The sequence below is a fragment of the Neofelis nebulosa genome, chromosome 18 (assembly GCF_028018385.1).
Source record: "Neofelis nebulosa isolate mNeoNeb1 chromosome 18, mNeoNeb1.pri, whole genome shotgun sequence".
Taxonomy (NCBI): domain Eukaryota; kingdom Metazoa; phylum Chordata; class Mammalia; order Carnivora; family Felidae; genus Neofelis; species Neofelis nebulosa.
Genome location: NC_080799.1, coordinates 9,800,130 through 9,820,087, shown reverse-complemented (window position 1 = coordinate 9,820,087; position 19,958 = coordinate 9,800,130). Strand labels below are relative to the sequence as shown.

The window sequence follows — 19,958 nt, the reverse complement described above, 5'->3', positions numbered from 1 at the left end:
CTCAGGGGACCAGACCCGGGAAACAGGACTAACAATGGAAGGACTGGTCTGTTCACTGGCAAGTTTTTTCCCATGTGAGCAAGCTCGGTTTCAAAAAACTTTACAACATTAATAGTATCCACGATTTGAGCCAACTATGAACCCAAGCCTATACCCTCCACGTTTAGGACCCTGGTTCTATCAGCATTCCGAAAGCGCGCACACACACGCATTCTCCAGTCTCCGTGTCTCTCTCTCAAGCAATACGCAGAGACCAAACCTGGCAGATACCTTTAGCCACCTACCCAGTATCAATCTCCCTCCCCCTCTAGCAGAGCCTCTATGTCACCCAAAGCAGTGGTACACCAACTACATTTCCTAGCTTCCTACAGTCAACGGGGTCCGCTGAATATGGGTCTGGCCAAGGATGTAAAAACGAAAGTCACCGGGTTAAGGGAGTACTTCTGGAGAGCTCTTAACACGAACACACCACACTCTTCTCCTCTCCCTCCTTCCTGCCCAGGTGACCATGTGATGCTACAGGTTGAAGGACCATCTCGGGGCAAAAAAGACAAGGAGACGTTTAAGGGTAGTGGAGCAGAAAGACAAAAGGAACCTGAATCCCTGACGGCTTTGTGGAACTGATCTACCACCCTTGGACTGCCTCCCTTCTCATTTAAATAAAAATTAAATCTGAAGATTTAAGTTTTTCAGGATTCTGTTGCTTACTGCTGAATACAAACTCTGACTGATTTAGGCTCCCTTCGCAAATGAGAGAAAATCAGAATACCCCTAGACTCGCCTCTAGAACCTAGGGCACAGTTTGGCACACAGAAAATGCTTATAGTATTTGTTGAATGAGTTACAAAGCAAACAGTGAATTCCTGTCAGCATAACCTATGCACGAAGCCAAACCACAATCAGAAGCCTGGTGAGAATGGAGTCACCTCAGAGAGCTAGAGAAAGCTCCACCGTCAGAGAGACAGGAAATGAAGATGGCAAGCGGGATGGAAAATCAGTTGGTAGGACCTAATCCTGGAAGGAGAACTTTTAAAGACTTTTTTGCTGAAATACACACAAACGTACACACACAGGTAAAACAAGTGGACAGTTCAACAACCTTTCACAATCTGAACACACCCACGTAACCACATCCAGACACAAACACAGAACATTACTGGGCTCCTCAAATCCCATGTCCCCTCTCTCAGTCATTATTCCCGGCATGAGAATTTTTTAATGAGACTTTTTTTTTCAAAGACTGCATACGAAAAATAAGAACAAACAAGAACATTTAAAAAGTTTTTAGGTTGTTTTTTTAGAGATGGGAAGAGAGCCATACATGCGCAACAAGGTTGCTTGCTTGCATGTGCTGGGGAGGAGGGGGGAGGAGGAGGGACAGGGCGGGGGGGGGGGGGGGCTATCCCAAGCAGGCTCTACACTGAGGCGAAAATCATGACCTGAGCCAAAAAAAATAAATACAAAATAAAAATCAAGAGTTGGACACTCAACTGACTGAACCATCGTGGCACCCCAAGAACTTTGTAAAAACATTTTCAGGGATGCCTGGGTAGCTTTGTCAGTTGAATGTCTGATTCTTGGTTTTGGCTCAGGTTATGATCCCAGGGTTGTGGGACTGAGCTCTATGTCTAACTGAGCATGGAGGCTGCTTAAGGTTCTCTCTGCCCCCGCCCCCAGGCCCCCATGCTCTCTCTCAAAGAAAAAAAAAAAAAAAAAAAAAAAAAAAAAAAAAAAGAGACCATTTTAAGGGTCTAAATTTAAAAATTTATTATTTTTGGTAATTTCTACACCCAACTTGGGGCTCAAACTCATGACCCCATGATCACGAGTTCCGTGCCCTTATGACTAAGCCAGGCAGGCACCCCTAAATTTATGTTTGTGAAGCATCCTTACCCGTTTATACCTCACTTTGGCATCATAGAAACGACTTTGGCGGAAAAGATAGTTGCCAAACTCCCGTTCGGTAGCTGCCACTTTTAGGACCTTCTGAAGCGGAAACTGATCTTGTTGCTCCTGAGGAAAAAAGACAAGGACACCCAACAAGGAAACTGAAAGCCGTGACACCACAGTGCAAGTGTTCTTACAGATGTTAGGGTTTCTGCTTCAGATGATGCACTTCTGCTTACTGCTGTGTGGGTGCCAAGCACTGGGCCTGGTGCCCCTGCAGAGGTCGTCTCTGTGATGCCCGGCAGAAGACAAAGGGGGTTGCTATTGTTACTACTCCCACCGTAGACACCAGAGCCACACACTGGTCTCCCTCAGTCCTTCTAGAGATGCTCCCTGAAGAAGCACGGCCTCACGAAATCAGAAACTGATGGAACTTGCCAAACAGAAAGCAGGTCTCACAACCACCATTTGTCCAACAAACAAGAGATTTTGGTCTGCCCGGGGCCCTACTGGTCTTCATGGCCACAATGCTGTGCCCTGGGTACAGGTCAATCACCCACGAAGTCTCTTTTTAAACACAGATGTCCTGGCCCTATCCACCCCTTCCCCCACTGAGATTCTCAATCAGTACACCAGAGGTGGGCCCCAGGCATTTGCAAGAACCGGTTTTATGGGAAGGTCAGAAAAAGGGAAGGGCCCTCCCTTGAGGCAATGACAGCTTAGCTGGGGAGACATCATATCCAGGTACAAACCTGGGTGGACATCTAAGGACACACATACAGGGTGGGAGAGCAGGACTGAGAGTGCATACGGCACCCACGGGATGTGTGAAGTGAGAGGCCACAAAGAAAAGACAACATCCGAGTTATGAGGGCAGTGGTCATGTGTTCCCACTTGCCTGGGACTTTCCCCATCTACACCTGACGTCCTGGTATTCCATCTACTTACTACTCTCTTCTGCTATCAAGTATCCGGGGTTGGCCAAGAAACCATATTTCACCCTAGCTGATCACTACCGATGCTTGACTTGTTAGAAACCCAACTTAATGTTGAGAAGCCAACATTCATGGTCTTGCAGGGAAAACTAGGAAAATGATGACTAAAAAAAAAATCACCTCAAACTGCGGGTCCAGAACAAACCCAAGGCCCAGCATTGGCCTAGAACATCTGCCCATACTCAGAGGTGTACCAGGAAGCGGGGGAACTCCTCCACCGCCACTACCACTGCCACACGGGAGCCTTGTGGTGGAACGTGGGGCAGACTATCACGATCGAGGTAGGGGAATTACCAAACACACTAGTGCATGCTGTTAGTATGGACATCTGTGCTCCAGAACTTACAGCTGAAAGGGCACAAAACTTGTCTGACTCAGCGGAGTCCAGGAAGTCAAGCAGCTCAATCTCGAACAGGACAGTAGTGTTTGGGGGGATCAAGGGAGGGCAGCCCAGCGTTCCATAGGCATAGGCTGGTTTGAACAGAAACCTGGCCAGCTCTCCTCTCCGCATGCTCAGAAGGCCCAGCTCCATGCCCCAAAGTGTAATATCTGGAAGAAGGGACAAAGAATCTGAAGCTCGCCCAGCATCCTGATCCAAGGTTCTCAATTTCTTTCTTCCTGAAGTCCAGATCTTTCCACAACAGACTCCGAGTGTTCTGCACTGTGGTCCCAACTCACTTTTCAGTTTCGTTTCCCCGCCACCCCCACCACTGCCAAACCAAGACTTCCGTGGCTTCTACATCACTGCTCGTGTTCCTTCTTCCTGCAAGGAAGTTCCTGCTTCCTCGCCCCACACCCAGCTTCTACCCTGACTGAAATATTACTCAAACTTCAGGGCTCATTTTACATACCCCCTCCTTCATGAAGCCTTCCCTGATCTTCCCAGCTGGAATCAATTGTGGCTTCATTAAACACTCCCGCAACACTACTTATACCTCCCAGGACCTCATCCAATTCTGTGAATGCAATCAACCTCTTCCACCACGTTAGTGGAGACATTCTAATCATCTGAGTATCTCTTCTCTTTCCAGCATGAGTTATGGATACTAAACCCTTGCTTGATAAGTGTCCAGTTGACAAATGAACAAGCCCAATAGTTCTTGGGATGCAAAGGTAACCTTGTCAGGTAAACCATCTCCCAAGTACCTAGGCCTCAGGGGGAAATGCGGACAAGACCATGATTGGTGCAGCAAAGCCCGGTCTCAGAGAAACCAACTCAAGGACTCCATGCTCTGAACAGTTTCCCCAAACAATTCCTCCTTTTGTAGTTGCTAATCTCAACTTACCCTCTCCAAGTTTCATCAAGCGAGGAGTTTTCCTAAAGCAATTAGAATCAAAAGGCTTGTCCATGTGCTCCAGATATCCGGAATATTTCACTAGGACAGGAAAAAAAAAAAAAAAACCAATTCAAGGAAAATCAAGAACATGCACCCCTCCATATCAATTCTCCATTACAAAAAAAAAGGGAACTCGATATACTCAAGTCACCTCCCACCCACAGTGATAGGAAAATCTTTGGTCAACATTTAGATGCCTGCCCTTTGGCCGTGAGATTCAAGAGCTTGGTTGTGAGGTTCAAGGGCCTCAGAATGTCCCTTGTTTACACTGGCCTCATGCAAAGGGGAGATGGGTTCCCTCGCTTTCCCGTAAAAGCCCGAATTGTAATAAATCGAGCGGGTTCTACCCTTCTTTTGTGTGTGTTTTAAACCTAGCCTTCCCTCCCACCTTTCTAGGTATAATGCAGAAAACACTTGATGACCGGTACTTTCACATCTCCTGCTGGGTGGCAGATGATGGTACCTAGCACGGAAGCATCGGGTGTCACCAGCTCTCCAGCACCCTCTCGGATGACGTCCTTCAACACGCCCCGGTCCCCGGAAATGTCCCGCATCCTCCGACTTAACCTCTGGTATGGAGACTTGCGGGGAGAAACACAAAACCTCAGAGCGCCCCGCCTGCACCCCGACTCCGACACCCCCTGCCCGTGGCTCCCCAAAGCCCAGCCTCTCACCTGGCCGGAAGCGTTGTCCCCTTGCAGGGCCCCCGGGTTCCGCGCGCTGCCCCCCATCGCCACGTGGCCTGCCGACGCGCACGAGCCCTCAACCCCTCGTTCTCCACCTGGCGGTGGCCCAGCCACCCCCTTTATACCCCGCCGACCGCTCCTGCCGGTGGCGTCCGGGGCCCGCGAGGAGGCGCTCAACGTTTCGCACCAACAGCTGCCAACTGCCGTGGGGCCTCCGGTGGCGCGTGGTGGATCACGTGATGGGACGTGCGACACGTGATGGGGCAGTGTGGCGCCTGATGGGGCACGTGGCGGGAACACGCGGGGCGGGACCAGGCTCGTGAAAGTGACGCGTGGGGCGTGACCGGGCAGGTGGAGGGCATGCGCGGAACTTGATGGGCACGTGACAGGGACTCCCGGAGCCGGATGTGTGCGAGCATGATGGAAGATGGGGCGGTGCCGCGCTGGGAGAGATGGAGCCCCTTGGCGGGGAGAAGTGGATCAGGAGGAGGCGCGTGAAGGGGACGCCTGTGGCAAGACGGGGCGCCCGGGGCGCGCGTGGGATGGCGCGGGAGATGGGCCACGCGGGTGGTCGGGACTGGCAGTGGCTCGGGACTTGGTGGGGTGGGGTGGGGCTTGTGGTGGGACACGAGGCGGGAGCAGGCTGGGGAGGACGGAGTTCCAGAAACAGCCTGCTGCCGGAAGTGTGCGGCCTTGCTAAGTGGGTTACCTCCACTTTTTCAATTTTCCTCGACCTTTTCGTGCTAGAGAAATGTAGACGCAGACAGGCCTTTCAAGGCAAACTGCCTCGTTCGTCAGAGAACAAGGCAACGTTGTCCTTCACGTTGCGGTCACTAAATCCACAGAATCCATACCTGCTCCCCGGTGGTGGGGGCGGGGGGTGCAAAGCACGAATGGCCCTTGACGACACCCCCTCCTGCTTTTTCCCTGGGGCCTGCAGCTCTTGCCCACTCCAGGATTTGAGAGGTGGCCCCTATTTCCTGCACCCATCATGCCTTGACTATTGGATCATTTCTTCAGCTTCTATGTTTCCTAAAATCACCCGCCCTAAACAAGCCCCACCTTTGTCCCACATCTCACTCCTGCTGCAGGTGGTCCCATGCCTAGTCTTCTGGACTTCTCAAAAAGAGTTGTTGGGGTGCCTGGGTGGCCAGTTGGTTAAGCGTCGGACTTCGTTCGGCTCAGGTCATGATCTCACCATTTGTGGGTTTGAGCCCCGTGTGGGCCTCTGTGCTGACAGCTCAGAGCCTGGAGCCTGCTTTGGAGTCTGTGTCTCTCCCTCTCTCTGCCCCTCCCCTGCTCGCACTCTTTTCTCTCTCTCTCTCTCTCTCTCAAAAATAAGCATTAAAAAAATTTTGGGGGGGGGGCGCCTGGGTGGCTCAGTCGGTTAAATGGCCGACTTTGGCTCAGGTCATGATCTCACGGTCCGTGAGTTCGAGCCCCGCGTCGGGCTCTGTGCTGACAGCTCAGAGCCTGGAGCCTGTTTCAGATTCTGTGTCTCCCTCTCTCTGACCCTCCCCCGTTCATGCTCTGTCTCTCTCTGTCTCAAAAATAAATAAACGTTAAAAAAAAATTTTTTTTTAAAAATTTTTTTTAAGTTGCTATAGAGCATTTTTCAATTATTTTGTCTCTACTTCCTTATCCTCCCTTTTTTCTTCAACCCACCACAGTACCACTTTCCCCTGCTCCATGTCACCAAGACCGCACTTCATGTCAAATCCATAAGATAGCCCTGTGTCCTCAGATCCCTGGACTCTTGTCAGCATTTGATAAAGTTGGTTCCTCTTTAAATGCTTTTTGTCCTCTTCTGTATCAGTTTCCTATCGTCACCATCGATTACTACAGATTTAGCTCTTCTGAGCCACAGATATTTATGATTTCATGTATTTGTCATAAATTTTGTAGGTCAGAGACACCAGCCAGTCTCAATGAACTAAAATCAAGGCCTCAGCCTTAATAATACAGGCTCTGGGGAAGAATCTCAAGCTCATCCATGTTGGTAAACCTAGATCCTTGAGGCTCTACACCTGAGGTCCCCACATCCTTGCTGTAAATTGGCCAGGGGGCCACACTCCACTCACAGAGGCCTCTCTCCCGTCCTTGTTCGTGGCCTTTCTACACATTGGAGTTAGCAACAGCATGCCGAATCTTCTCAGTCTTCCTGAGTCTTGCCTGAGAAAGTTCTCTAGTGTTCAGGGTCAAATGGATCTTCCATATTCTGATTTTCTTCCTGTCTGTCTGGCTGTCTCTTCTCAGTCATCTTCTTGACCTGTATACAGTAACAACCTCAGGGCCCTATCCTTGGACCCTTGCCCTTCCCTGTTTTTAAGTTTTGTTTTTTTTCTTTTGTTTTTGAGAGAGAATGTGTGAGAGAGCACACAAGCTGGGGAGGGGTAGGGGGTGGGGGACAGAGGAGCTGAATCAGGCTCTGCTCAGCAGAGAGTCTGATCTGAATCAGCAAAGAGTCTGATGTGGGGCTCGAACTCATGAACCGTGAAATCATGACCTGAGCCAAAGGCAGATGCTTAACTGACTGAACCACTCAGGTGCCCCAGCCCTTCTCTGTTCTTCTTATTTTTTTTTTTTTTCTTCAACATTTTTTATTTATTTTTGGGACAGAGAGAGACAGAGCATGAACGGGGGAGGGGCAGAGAGAGAGGGAGACACAGAATCGGAAACAGGCTCCAGGCTCCGAGCCGTCAGCCCGGAGCCTGACGCGGGGCTCGAACTCACGGACCGCGAGATCGTGACCTGGCTGAAGTCGGACGCTTAACCGACTGCGCCACCCAGGCGCCCCTGTTCTTCTTATTTTTTAATGTTTATTTACTTTTGGGAGAGAGAGAAGGAGACAGGATCCGAAGCAGGCTCCAGGCTCTGAGTTGTCAGTACAGAGTCGAGTGCGGGGCTCAAACCCATGAACTGTGCGATTGTGACCTGAGCCAAAGTCCGGAACTTAACCGACTGAGTCACCCAGGCGCCCCAGCCCTTCTCTGTTCTAATCCCAGAGAGATCCCAGCCATTCCCACAAGTTTAAATATGTGATGTAAACAGGTGGTATATACCTGGCCAGCCTAAGGCCTCCCCTGCACACTAGACCTCCAGGCTCCTGTGCTCAATTGCCTTTTTCGGTGGTTCTCAAAGTGTAGTCCCCAGACCAGCAGCAGTGTTGTCTGGAAACTTGTTAAAAATGCAAATTCTTGAGCCTATCCCTGTGCTCCTGAATCAGAAACTCAGGCTAGAGCCCAGAAGTCTGTATTTTCACAAGCACCCCGAGTAATTCTGTTGTTTGCTGAAGTCTGCGGACCACTGCTACTCAGGTGTCCTTGGGTATTTGACTCTAGATTTCCCAGGTACATTTTACCTTGATCTTTTCCTTATCAGCCTTCACAATCCATCCTCTCAGGTGCTAAAGTTACTCTGATCCATTATCTACAAGTGGCCGGAGTGGTCTTTTAAAAATATGTCAGATGATATTCCTTTGCCTTAAAATCCTCCTATAGCTCCCACTGCCCTTGAAATTCAATCTGAACCTTTGCCCTGCTCCAGGGCCCTCTCTGCCAGCCCCTCTGACCTGTTCTCCTGGTGTTCCCTTTCACTACGCTCCAGCTATGTAGATTTTCTCTAGTGTATGTCCTAAATACTGGGCTCTTTCTAGCCTCAGAGCCTTTGCATTTGCTGCCTAGGCCTGGTCTGCCCTCTTGTAGTTTTTCAGGCAGTTGGCATGTTTGTATCCTTCGGGTCTCAACCATCCATCCTCAAAGACACTGCGCTGCCCCTTTCTAAAGAATCTAAAGCTCATTCGTGTTGGTAAACCTAGATCCTTGCGGCTCTACATCTGAGGTCCCCACATCCTTGCTGGGAATTGGCCAGGGGGCCACACTCCGCTTGCAGAGGCCTCTCTCCCGTCCTTGTTTGTGGCCTTTCTGTCCCTCAAACAACCTATTCCCTCCTGCCATTCTTTCTCAGCACATTGTTTCCTTCCTGCGTCCCATTAAATACGATGATGTTTTCTTGTTGATGATCCTACCTCACTCCTACTACGGTTATATTACAAATTTTGAAAGGACAAAAACCTCATCTGTCTTGTTCCCTGATGTTTCCCTAATGCTCAGCTTGCTGCTTGACACATATCAGGTGCTCCATAAATGTTTGTTGAATTAACAAATCAAATTAGCCTTCAACATGCCTGTGCCAGATTTTGGTCTTGCTTGTCACGGGGTAGAGATGGCCCCTACTGGCAGACAGGGATGCTTAGGTCTCTGGGAGTTGTGTCTTACTGGTCTAGAGCTCCTTGGTTCTTTCCTTTCTTTTTTTTAGTGTTTATTTATTTTAAGAGAGAGAGAATCCCAAGCAGGCTCTGCACTGAGCACAGACAGAGCCTGACTTGGGACTTGAACTCATGAACCATGAGATCATGTCCTGAACTGAAATCAGTAGTCAGACGCTCAACCAGCTGAGCCACCCAGGTGCGCCTTGAGCTCCTTGTTTCTTAACACTCCTGGAGACCTGCTTCCATCTCTTCCTTTTCAAATCAGTAATTTTTTTATCCCACCTCCATGATATGCGTAGCATTTTCTGACTGTAATATTTATTAACTGCATAAAGAAATGTCGTTAGGGACACCTGGGTGGCTCAGTCGGTGAAGTACCTGACTCTTGACTTCAGGTTCAGGTCATAATCTCACGGTTGGTGGGATCGAGCCCCACATTGGGCTTTGTGCTGACAGCATGGAGCCTGCTTGGGATTCTCTCTCTTCCTCTCTCTTTCTGCCCCTCCCCGATTTGCATGTGCACACTCTCTCAAAATAAGTAAATTAGCTTTAAAAAAAAAAAAAAAGCCATTGAACTCCTAAACCTTTGAAAGGCTTTGTATAAAAAGGTTCCCAGTTCAATGGTATTGAGTAATGGTATTAATGGTATTCAATTGTATTGGAAGTGAGACACGAAAGAGCACAACCTAGATAATTCTGTTTATTTGAATGTCAAAATAAAGCTATATAAATCTACGATGATAAGAGGGGAATAGCTATCCTTGCCAGGGGCTTCTGACTGGGGAGCACATAGTGTCTTCCGGGTGCTGGAAACATTCTGTGTGTTGATCTCGAGGGTGAGTAAATGTGTGAAATGTGTACATTAAGCGTATAGTTAAGATATGCGTACTTTATAGAGGTCCTGTCTCAAGAAGTTGAATAAATAAAAATGTCTTCAAAAAAATAGATTCGGAAAGAGTTGTGTCAAAACATGAATCCACTCCTCTTTGGGGTCTGTAAGGTGTGGCTGGGGGACCACTCCTCTGTCTCCCCCGCTTCCCCGAAGCGTGGCCAAGGTGAGCGCCTGCATGTTGGAATTATCAACGTTGCCAGCTGAAAGGAGGCTGCCTCCTCCGTCTCGTGATGTGGCCCAGTTTCCACCTGATTCTGGGTGACCTTGAGGACATAGGAATGTTGCTGGGAAAGGGGAGGAGGAAAGGGGCAGAGACAAAGGGTGGAGCAGGCGGTCAGCTACAATCCCCACATCTCTTAGTGCCTCTGTCCCAACCTGGGGAGCAGATCCAGCGGACGTCTCAGTGGGTTGTGAGAAAGCAGGTAGTTCGTTGTGGGGGCCCCTCCCTGGGTCCGCGGCCAACTTGCACCTGGTGCTTCTCGTCTCTCAGTGCCGATCATTTTGCACAGGGAGTGGGTGCGAATTTAGGAGGCCGCCCTCCTCGGTCTCCGAGTCTCCAGAACAGTGTTGTTAAGACAGCACTCTCTGCTTTGGAATGACCTTGGGGAGGGAGGGTGCTATTGTAAATGCAGATTTCTGGGGCTCACTGAATATGTGTGAGGGGCCGACGCAGGAATCGGTTGTTACTGGGCTTCCAACAGTTGCTCGCCAGTTTTGAGAACTGATCTAGAAGGTGGGAAGGACCTTTGCTTGTTTTTGCTGTCCAGTTCTGAGTCAGTACGCCTACTGCGGCTGGAGGGCACATTGTTGGTGTCACTCCAGATGACCCAGCAGACGGCCCCTTTTGTGTTTACCTACAAATTGGGATGAAAAATGTAGAATCCTATATCTACAAGTGATTCCCCCCCAATTAAGCCCTTTATTTTAAAGATAGGAAAGGGGCACCTGGGTGGCTCAGTCGGTTAAGTGTCCAACTTTGGCTCAGGTCATGATCTCAAAAATAAATAAATTAAAAAGAAAATAAAGATAGGAAATAGGCCCAAGGTCATAGGCGTTGGGATTGGAATCCAGGACTGGAGACCCTAAGGCGCTCTAACTTCCCAGTGGCACTTGGCGGGGGGATTGGGGGGCACAGTGTGGAGGGAGCAGACTTGAGAAAGCTGCCCTGTGTTCTAGCCGGCACCGTGGATGGCGTGGCAGGTGAGCGTGCCCGAGCTGGAGGACCGCCTTCAGTGCCCCATCTGCCTGGAGGTCTTCAAGGAGCCCATGATGCTGCAGTGCGGCCACTCCTACTGCAAGGGCTGCCTGGTGAACCTGTCCCACCACCTGGACTCGGAGCTCCGCTGCCCAGTGTGCCGGCAGGAGGTGGATAGCAGCAGCTCCCCGCCCAACGTCTCTCTGGCGCGGGTGATTGAAGCTCTACAGCTCCCCGGGGACCCGGAGCCCAAGGTCTGCCAGCACCACCGGAACCCGCTCAGCCTCTTCTGTGAGAGGGACCAGGAGCTCATCTGCGGCCTCTGCGGCCTGCTGGGCTCCCACCAGCACCACCGCGTCACGCCTGTCTCCACCGTCTACAGCCGCATGAAGGTGGGCTGCAAGGCTGCTGCGGGGGGGGGGGCACGGAGCCCAGCTCCTGCGCTCTCTGGCGCCATCGCCTGGCACAGAAGGGTCTCAGGCCAGGATGCCGGCGCCCTGTAGCCCTGTCCTGGAGCTGAACTCTGTAGGGTGTGTTCTCAGCAGCTCCAATCTCCAGGTGCTGGGCACTGCAGACAGGCATGATGGAGAGTCCTTGTCGAGTGCCAGCCCCTTCCCTCGCTCGGTTTTTCTTCGCAGCTTTCATCCATTTTTTGAGTGCTCTCCCAGACTCCATATGAGGGAAAGCACTTTGTTTCCTTGGGTATTTTCATGCCTAGAGCCATGACTAGCATGTAGTAAAAGCTCAAAATGTATTTGTGGAAACAGTGGATTCCTGCCCTCCTGAACTTAGATTTAGCACGTCATTATTTAAGATGAATAACGCTGATCTAAGATTTATGAAAGGTGGGGTTCTCACTATATTTTACAAATGAGGAAACAGGCTCAGAGAAGCCAAGGGTCTTAACCCAAGGTCATACAGCTTGTCAGTGGCAGAGGTAGGACACAAACTGGCCAGTTTTCTTTCCACTGCCAACAGATCAAAAGAGGCAGGAAGGATCCTGGAAAGTGAATTGTTATAGGGCACCTGGCAGAGTGTTCGGGAGGAAGGGAGAGTAAAGGTAAGGAATGACAAAATACAGGTGATAGGGGTGGGGGAAAAAGAAAGAGCATCCAGATATGAAGGCAGAGGGGTCCCCTGTCACTGTTCCTGGGATTTCCTGGCTGAGTGAGCAGCGTTTCTTTGCTCTCGGAACCCTGGGAGACAAGTATGAAATGTGCACAGGGCCAGCCAGGCCATCCACCAGACCCTCTGACCCACAGACGTGTGCTTGGCACTTAACCTGTGCTAGGTATGCTAGAGCACAGGGTACAATAGTGGGCAAGTGGTTTGGCCTGCCCCGGGGAGCTCACAGTCTGAGAGTCTGACGGTCCCCATGTGTTGGGTGCTACCATCAAGGTTAAATACAGGCAATCGTGAGGCCATCTGGACTGTAGCTCCTGCATGCTCTCAGGTAGTCAGGGAAGGCTCTCTGGAGGAAGTGGACTGCCAAACCAAGATCTGAACCACAGGGAGGACGTGGTAGGAAAAAAAGGGGAGGAAAGCATTCCATGTATAAAGACAGCCCTGCAAAAGATCAGGAGACATATTTGAAGAATTATAAGTTGTTCTGTCAAGCTCTGGAGAGAGGTAAGCAGGAGCCAGGTCTTGCAAAGGCTTCTGTGAAATGTGAAGGGATCTGTAGTTTATTCAGAGGACCATCATGGTGGGGTCTCCGGAGGGTTTTAAGCAGAGTGGTGATGTGGTCCAAACACTGCTGGGGGGTAGACTGGAGACTGAGGCTGGGGATAAAAGATTGGGAGAATTACATATGGGTGGTAATTGAGGCTACGGGAGAAGACCAATCAGGAGAGTCTGCGGAGTGATAGGGAGGGATACAGACGATGCCCCCAAAGGACACCAGGGTTTAAGATTCGGGTAGAGAAAGAACCCCAAAAAAGGACAGAAAGAATCAGCAGAGGGAACAGGAACACTGGCTGAATACGGCCTCCTGGAGATCAGGACAGAGAGTTTTAATGAGAACAAGATCACTTGTGTGAAATGCCTGCTGAGGATTGGGAAGAGTCTGTTAGGTTTAGCAGTAAGAATTGATTATCTTGGCAAGAGTCGTTTCAGTGGAGTGTGGGAGGAGGAAGCCAGATTGCAGTGCAGCGAGATCGAGAGCCTGTGTTTTATTAGCCCTGGAGAGAAGGAGACACACAGGAGCTCACGCATCATTTCTGGCTTGGAGCTGGGGACGGCTTGGGTCCTGGTTTTGGATCTGGCTGTTTGTGATCCCAAGACTCTTTGCTGTGATGCCACTAAATTATGTTCCTTTATTAGATCCCTTTTATACATGCCTGTTGTCCTCCTGTTGATTGAGATCTTGAGATCATTTATTTGCGTGTTTCTGTTTACTCTCACTGTGACCCAGTTGACGAAAAGAACTAATCCCATCTCTCTCTGCCTCAGGAGAGTTCCTACTGGAATTTCGTTCTCGGGTTGTTATGAGATCTTCTGATGTCTTGTTTTCCAGAGCAAGACTCTGTGTCCATTTATCCCTACACTGGTTTTATTCCTTACTCTGCTCCTTTCCTGAAAGCCTCTTGCGGTTGATTTCTTTTTTTCTTTTCCTTAAGTTTATTTATATATTTTTGGTAATCTCTATACCCATTGTGGGGCTGGAACTCACAACCCGTGATCATCAGTTGCCTGCACTTCCAACCGAGTCAGCCAGGCACCCCTCTTGCTGCTGATTTCTGCTTGGGAACTGTCTAAGCCAAAGACTGTGTACGCTCCATGGGCACAAACCAGCACCACTCGAGTAGTGCAGCTGGATGGGAGTCTAGGTGGTCCTGGTTGAATCTTTAAGACTCCGTCAGATTTGGGGCCAGGAAGGCCAGGAGAAGTGTGTTTACTTCAGCCTGGGGAGGCCCAAACCTGCCAGCGATTGAGTCAGGTCTTAATAGGGATTGGGGAATCCCCAGGTATAACCTGGGCTACTGTATGCACCATTGGCCTCACTTGGAGCCAGCCTTTTTGTGATGCTCTTGATCGCATGCCCACTGATTCTAGATCTGCTGGTGACCAGCCATCGTTCTGTTCAGGGAGTATGGGCTTCAGACCGGTCATCGCCCCCCTTGGATGTTGTGCGGTGACTTCCAAGTAGTTGTAACAACGTTTAGGGTCTGTCTCCATGTCCTGCAGAGGAATGGCCTGGAGATCCTTTTCTGTCTGGGTAATTCCTGCCCTCGATGTGGAATATTCTTGAATAATTTCACCTGTTTTGGAGTCAAGAGTACCCGGGTAGCCCTTTCCCTGGTTCCACTGGGAGTGCTTGTGGCCACTGGGATGTCCCCTGGATGGGTGAAGCCCAGGGCTGGCCCCAAGGAGCTGAAAGCGTGCAGGGGTCAGCTACTCATGAGGCCGTGGTACGTTGCCTCCAGGAGGAGCTAGCGGCTCTCATCTCTGACCTGAAGCAGGAGCAGAAGAAGGTGGATGAGCATATTGCCAAGCTGGTGAACAACAGGACCCGGATTGTCGTGAGTGCCCTTTCCCTCTGTCCCCTTAATCCTGGGGCTGGTCACCTTCCCTTTCCTGCAGAGCCCGGTTGTGATTTGTCCTTTACAGAAACCCATGCTTTCATATAAAGCCAGAATTCAAAGCATTGCAGGGCGGAGTGGGGAAAGGGCAAATCCCCTCAGGGGAATCAACTTAGTTGTCAGGACTCTGTCCAAATTGGCTGTGTCCCTCTTGTCCTTGGGACTGAGATAACACAGAACCTAAGTACCAGATGTAAACAGTTCAAAGTGTGGGCATGACTCTCTTGCCCCCCCCCCCCCCCCCCAACGCCTGACTCCCGTGTCTGCTTGACCTTGACAGTCTGTGGAGCCTGCCTAGTAGCTTGGAGCAGAGCATAGAAAGGCCTGAAGCCCTTGGTGGCTTTCTGCTTTTCCTGAATGACAGGCACACTGGGGCTGCAGGCATGTGGAGCCCAGGCCCTGCAGGCAGTTGTGAAACAGAAGCAGGAGACCCATGTCCCCTGAGGGTCCTCTTGGTTAACCTTCCTCAGCCTGACAGGGAGGCGGCATTTCCCCTGTCTGATGGAGGCTGAACTCAGGGTTACACAGGGAATCTGGCTCTCTGAAGTCTGCCCTCCCAGGGCCTTTCAGACCTTTTCCAGTTGTGGAACCCTGTACTGAAGCAAAATCTTACTTGCACGTTTAATAGTTAGGACCGAAGAAAGCAGAGCCACTGTGTTTGAAATGGGTGCTGGGGCCCAGTCTGTCCCCTGCCTGTATTGCTGTCCCCCGTGGCCACACGGGGGGGGGGCCCAGGCACAGTGTGAACAGCGCACAAGTCAGCCTGCCACTCAAGTACTAGAACCAGCTCAGATTGGAAAAGCCCAGGAAGGCCTAAGCTGCCAGGGCCTGAGGACACGGGGGTCAGCCGGAGGCAGGCAGTTCTGGCTGAGGTTCTGGCTGTGACCAGCCCCTTCCTGTCCCAGAATGAATCTGACGTCTTCAGCTGGGTGATCCGTCGCGAGTTCCAGGAGCTGCACCACCTGGTGGATGAGGAGAAGGCCCGTTGCCTGGAGGGGTTGGAGGGTCATACCCGTGGCCTTGTGGCCTCCCTGGACATGCAGCTGGAGCAGGCCAAGGGCACTCAGGAGCGGCTGGGCCAGGCTGAACGTGTGCTCGAGCAGTTCAGTAATGAAAGTCACTATGAGTTCATCCGGGTGAGTGGACAAGGGAGTGTCACCCACGCCCAGGTCCCCAGGGTCCCAAGAGCCTCCCCCATGCCTTAACCCACCTGTCTTGTTTTCCAGAAGTATCACTCCACGGCCTCCAGGTAATAACCTTGGAGGGAGCTCTCAGCTTGGATCTGGTGGCTCCTCTACCCTACTTCCTGCCTGTAGCTGCACCAGTGCCTTGTCAGCAGCTGCCCACATCTGGCTCTGTACTGAGCCCAGGGAACAGGGAGATGAAGGTCATGCCCCTGCCTTTAAGGGTCTCAAAGACTGGTGGGAGGCAGATGGTGAACTCCGGTTACATCACTGATCACTGTGGGTACTTAAGACCAGAGAAGTTCACACGGGCTACAGAAATAACAGGAGGAGGTGACTGAGGTTGGGGGCGGGGCGGGGGGGGGGCGGGACTGGCGAAGATGGCATACAGGGGGGCGAGCTTAGGGCAGAGGACAGGTGTTGGCCAGGTAAGCAGAGTGGGGAAGGGTCATCTGAAAGGCTCAAGTGTGCAGACTTGGAAGAAATGTGAACTCAGTACGAATGGGGTAAAATGTAGGCTACAGGGCAGAATGGGCGATGAGTGGGAGAGGTGGGCAAGAGCCAGGATGAGGGGCCTCGAATCCTGCACCATGGGTTGTGGGAAGGGATTGGATCCATGTTCCAGCCCCAACAAATGAATAGCCATGCAGTTCTTAGCCTTCCTCAGATCCTGATTGTGGGAATCTCCTTGTCTGTTTTAAATTTCCTTTGGTCTTCGGGATAGTCAGGTTAGGAGCATTGGTTTAAAAGAATGGACAGTGTAGCTGATTGGGAGCAGATGTCCGCTCCAGCTGTGGCCAGGGGCCAGGGTCGCCCAATATCGAGAAGTGATCCTCAAATGTTAGTGTGCATCAGAGCCACCTGGAGGGCTCCTTAAAACGTCACTGAGCCTTAGTAATTAGTAATCGCTTTCAGCAGGTCTGGGGTGGCCCCGAGAAATTTGCATTTCTGACAAGCCTCCAGGTGATGCCCTTTGAGAACCACTGATGTAGTGTTTCTCCTGCCAGGAAGGGGCGGGGCCTCTGAGAGTGGGGTGGAGGGGAGGAAATGATGGGCCTCTTGAGTGCGCAGTGTCCTGAGCTGTGACTGGCTGGTTGGACTTGCCCGCGGGTGGAGGGCTGGGGTGCGCGGTGTGCATCCCCGCCATCATGTAGGTCTGTCGCCCTCAGAGCAGAGCTCCAGCAGGCCCGGCCTCTGGAAGGCGCCTTCAGCCCCGTCTCCTTCAAGCCGGGCCTCCACCAGGCTGACATCAAGCTGACTGTGTGGAAAAGGCTCTTCCGAAAAGTTCTGCCGGGTAAGGCTCCAACCCGTTCTCTTCCCTGAGGGCTGCCATGTGGGGTGGGTAGCAGTTTGTCACTTGTGCCAGAGTTTAGGGTGCAGAAGACTGGAAGGGTGTTCGCGTAGGTTAGTGTTGAGAGCATGGCTTTGGGGCTCCACCAGGCAGCTCTGTCCCTTACTAGCTGAAGATCCAACCTGTAATCTGAGTCTGCTTCCTCATCTGCAAGGAGGGGGTATTAAAGTCCACCTTGCTGGGCTGTGTAGTTTATAAACATTCAAATGTGTGTGCATAGTTTCGTGTTTAATAAATGGTAGCTATTGCTCTGTCAAAAAATAACACGAAGACATTTAACGAATTCCTTTGTTACTAGCACATAAGGGAGATCAATCGATAAGCTGATTTCATCCAACAAAGACAAAAATAGGGTTTATTGTAAAACAAAAAGGGGAGGGAAGGAAAAAACCTGATGATCTCTGGTCCGTGAATGTTGTGTGGTTTTGGTGTAAATTGATTAGTTGGCAGGTAATCCGGAGGTCAGTTGGGACAGTTTGTCCTTGAATAGGCTGGTAGGATATCAAAACAATTGCACTTGATAAGGATTCTCCTGGGGAGTTTAGCTGTGGTGCACAAGTGACGGGCTGTCTTCCAGGACCTTCCTTCTGCACCGCCATCTTAGGCAGGCAGGTGCTTGCCCTTTCCCTTAACCAGAATGCCTCCCTCACAGCTGCCCCATTTTTTCCACCGTTCAGGCATTGTTTGTTCATTCAGCAGTCCTCAGGGTTGCCTCTTCTGTGCCCCTTCTCAGAAGGCCCCTCCGATTCTGGGATGAGGCCTTTGCAGTTCCTCTCCTGAGGAGCTCAGGGCCTCCCTCTGGGGTAGGGTCTGCTGCCTTCTGTGTAGCTGGAAAACACACTTCTTTGATCTTTCCTAGCCCCGGAGTCCCTCAAGCTGGACCCCGCCACCGCCCACCCACTCCTGGAACTCTCCAAGGGCAACACGGTGGTGCAGTGTGGGCTCCTGGCCCAGCGGCGAGCCAGCCAGCCAGAGCGCTTTGACTACAGTACTTGTGTCCTGGCCAGCCGGGGCTTCTCCTGCGGCCGTCACTACTGGGAGGTGGTGGTAGGCAGCAAGAGCGACTGGCGCCTGGGGGTCATCAAGGGCACAGCCAGTCGCAAGGGCAGGCTGAGCAAGTCCCCGGAGAATGGCGTGTGGCTCATTGGCCTGAAGGAGGGCCGGGTGTACGAGGCCTTCGGCTGCCCTCGGGTGCCCCTGCCTGTGGCCGGCCACCCCCACCGCATCGGCGTCTACTTGCACTACGAGCGTGGCGAGCTCACCTTCTTTGATGCTGACCGGCCCGATGACCTGCGGCCGCTCTACACGTTCCAGGCTGACTTCCAGGGCAAGCTCTACCCCATCCTGGACACATGCTGGCACGAGAAGGGCGGCAACGCGCTGCCTCTGGTGCTGCCCCCGCCCAGCGGGCCTGCCCACCTCACCCCCACGCAGCCCACCAAGCTGTAGGGCTGCCGGTCGGTCTGCCTGCCCGCGGGCTCTTCCCAGCCGGGGCTCTGCTGGGTCCAGTGTGCAGAGATGATGTTCTTTACCGTGTGGGAAGGTCTTCACGCCTGTGTGTTCCTAGAAACGTTTAATGATAGGAAGAAAAGGACCATAATCCCTTCCCCTACAGCCAGGGGCCTATTGATTCACCTTTTGCCGGGTTATTCACCTCCTCATAAACCGGCAGAACCAGGCCTGGGTGTCCACGGGTTAAGATAGGCTTCCCTTGGTCCCTCCTAAGCACACTTTCTGCTTCCTCTTTTAACTGAAGCTGGAAACATCCCCGCACGTGATTTCTCCATGTCATTGTGAACTTACGGATAATAAATTTGATACCGTCTTTCTCTTTAGATGATTTGCAAATGTTAACAACTGTACATACGCCGCTTTACACTCAGGCCTTTAAAACTGCTCCAGCTTCCAGTCAGGTCAGATCTTGCCTCTGCGCCGTGCAGGCTGGGCTGTGGTTAGAGTCGCGCCAATCACTCCGTCTTCGCTGTCTTCAAAGACCTCTCTCTCGACTTCCCTCACCATTCGTTGGGATGGAAATAACACTGCTTCAGAGCAGAAGCAAGTAGGGTCTAGACGGGTGTGGCCTGTCTCTGAAAGCTGCTGGGCGCACAGGAGTGGCTCAGAGCCTCCCTCTGTCCGTGGTGAGTCTGCCCCTGGCCACAGCTGATGGTGTCCATTCCAGACCGAGGCTGGGACAGCTGAATTCTCTGCCAAGAATTTGAAAATTGGAAGAGAGAGTGGCTGGGGCCGAGTCATCTGAGACCTGGTGCTTTAGAGAGAAGCTCCCCAGCCTTGTGCCACTGAGGTCTGTGGAGCTGCCTGAGAGACCTCTGTGGGGAACAGCTGTGTCCTGGTCCCCTGGCACTTAATCACCTTGGCCACACAGGCGAAGGCTTGACCTGCAGGCTGTCTGGGAGATCCTCCAGGAACCAGAGAGGACGGGAGGCTTGTGAGGCACCGACCCAAGGCCATCTCCACTGACCTTATCCCATAGGAGAGTCAGGAACCATCACCTCCCAGGCTCTGATAGGTCTGAGACTTCCGGCCCCACCTCCTTCCGAATAGAGCTGTAGACGGTAAAAC

General features: G+C 51.6%; 2 protein-coding genes across 9 annotated transcripts in view; one reads left to right on the top strand and one right to left on the bottom strand.

The window, feature by feature from the left end:
- Positions 1 to 5,175, bottom strand: part of FKBP6 (FKBP prolyl isomerase family member 6 (inactive)) — a 70,563-nt gene extending 65,388 nt beyond the window's left edge. For 5 of the 6 annotated variants that reach the window (XR_009256396.1, XM_058709914.1, XM_058709916.1 and 2 more), the window contains exons 1-5: positions 4,894 to 5,039; positions 4,683 to 4,800; positions 4,169 to 4,258; positions 3,229 to 3,431; positions 1,894 to 2,013 (exon numbers count right to left, since the gene is read on the bottom strand). Coding sequence is in view for 5 of the 6 variants with exons in the window: in XM_058709914.1 (XP_058565897.1) it covers positions 1,894 to 2,013; positions 3,229 to 3,431; positions 4,169 to 4,258; positions 4,683 to 4,800; positions 4,894 to 4,950 (588 nt within the window). In the remaining variant the exon portion in view is untranslated. Of the gene's footprint in view, positions 1 to 1,893; positions 2,014 to 3,228; positions 3,432 to 4,168; positions 4,259 to 4,682; positions 4,801 to 4,893 lie in introns of all 6 variants that reach the window. The other variant, XM_058709918.1, reaches the window with a different exon arrangement.
- On the top strand, positions 4,678 to 19,213 carry TRIM50 (tripartite motif containing 50). Of its 3 annotated transcripts, none has more exons than XM_058709907.1 (7): positions 4,678 to 4,791; positions 11,244 to 11,654; positions 14,688 to 14,783; positions 15,749 to 15,979; positions 16,073 to 16,092; positions 17,197 to 17,321; positions 18,238 to 19,213. In XM_058709907.1, exons 2-7 carry the CDS (start codon positions 11,256 to 11,258, stop codon positions 18,825 to 18,827), a joined length of 1,461 nt encoding a protein of 486 aa, XP_058565890.1. In that variant the 5' UTR covers positions 4,678 to 4,791; positions 11,244 to 11,255; the 3' UTR covers positions 18,828 to 19,213. The 3 variants fall into 3 exon arrangements, with proteins under 3 accessions (XP_058565890.1, XP_058565888.1, XP_058565889.1); XM_058709905.1 differs by having other exon boundaries at positions 16,070 to 16,092; XM_058709906.1 differs by lacking the exon at positions 4,678 to 4,791 and adding an exon at positions 10,454 to 10,489 and having other exon boundaries at positions 16,070 to 16,092.
- The last annotated feature ends 745 nt before the right edge of the window (positions 19,214 to 19,958 follow it).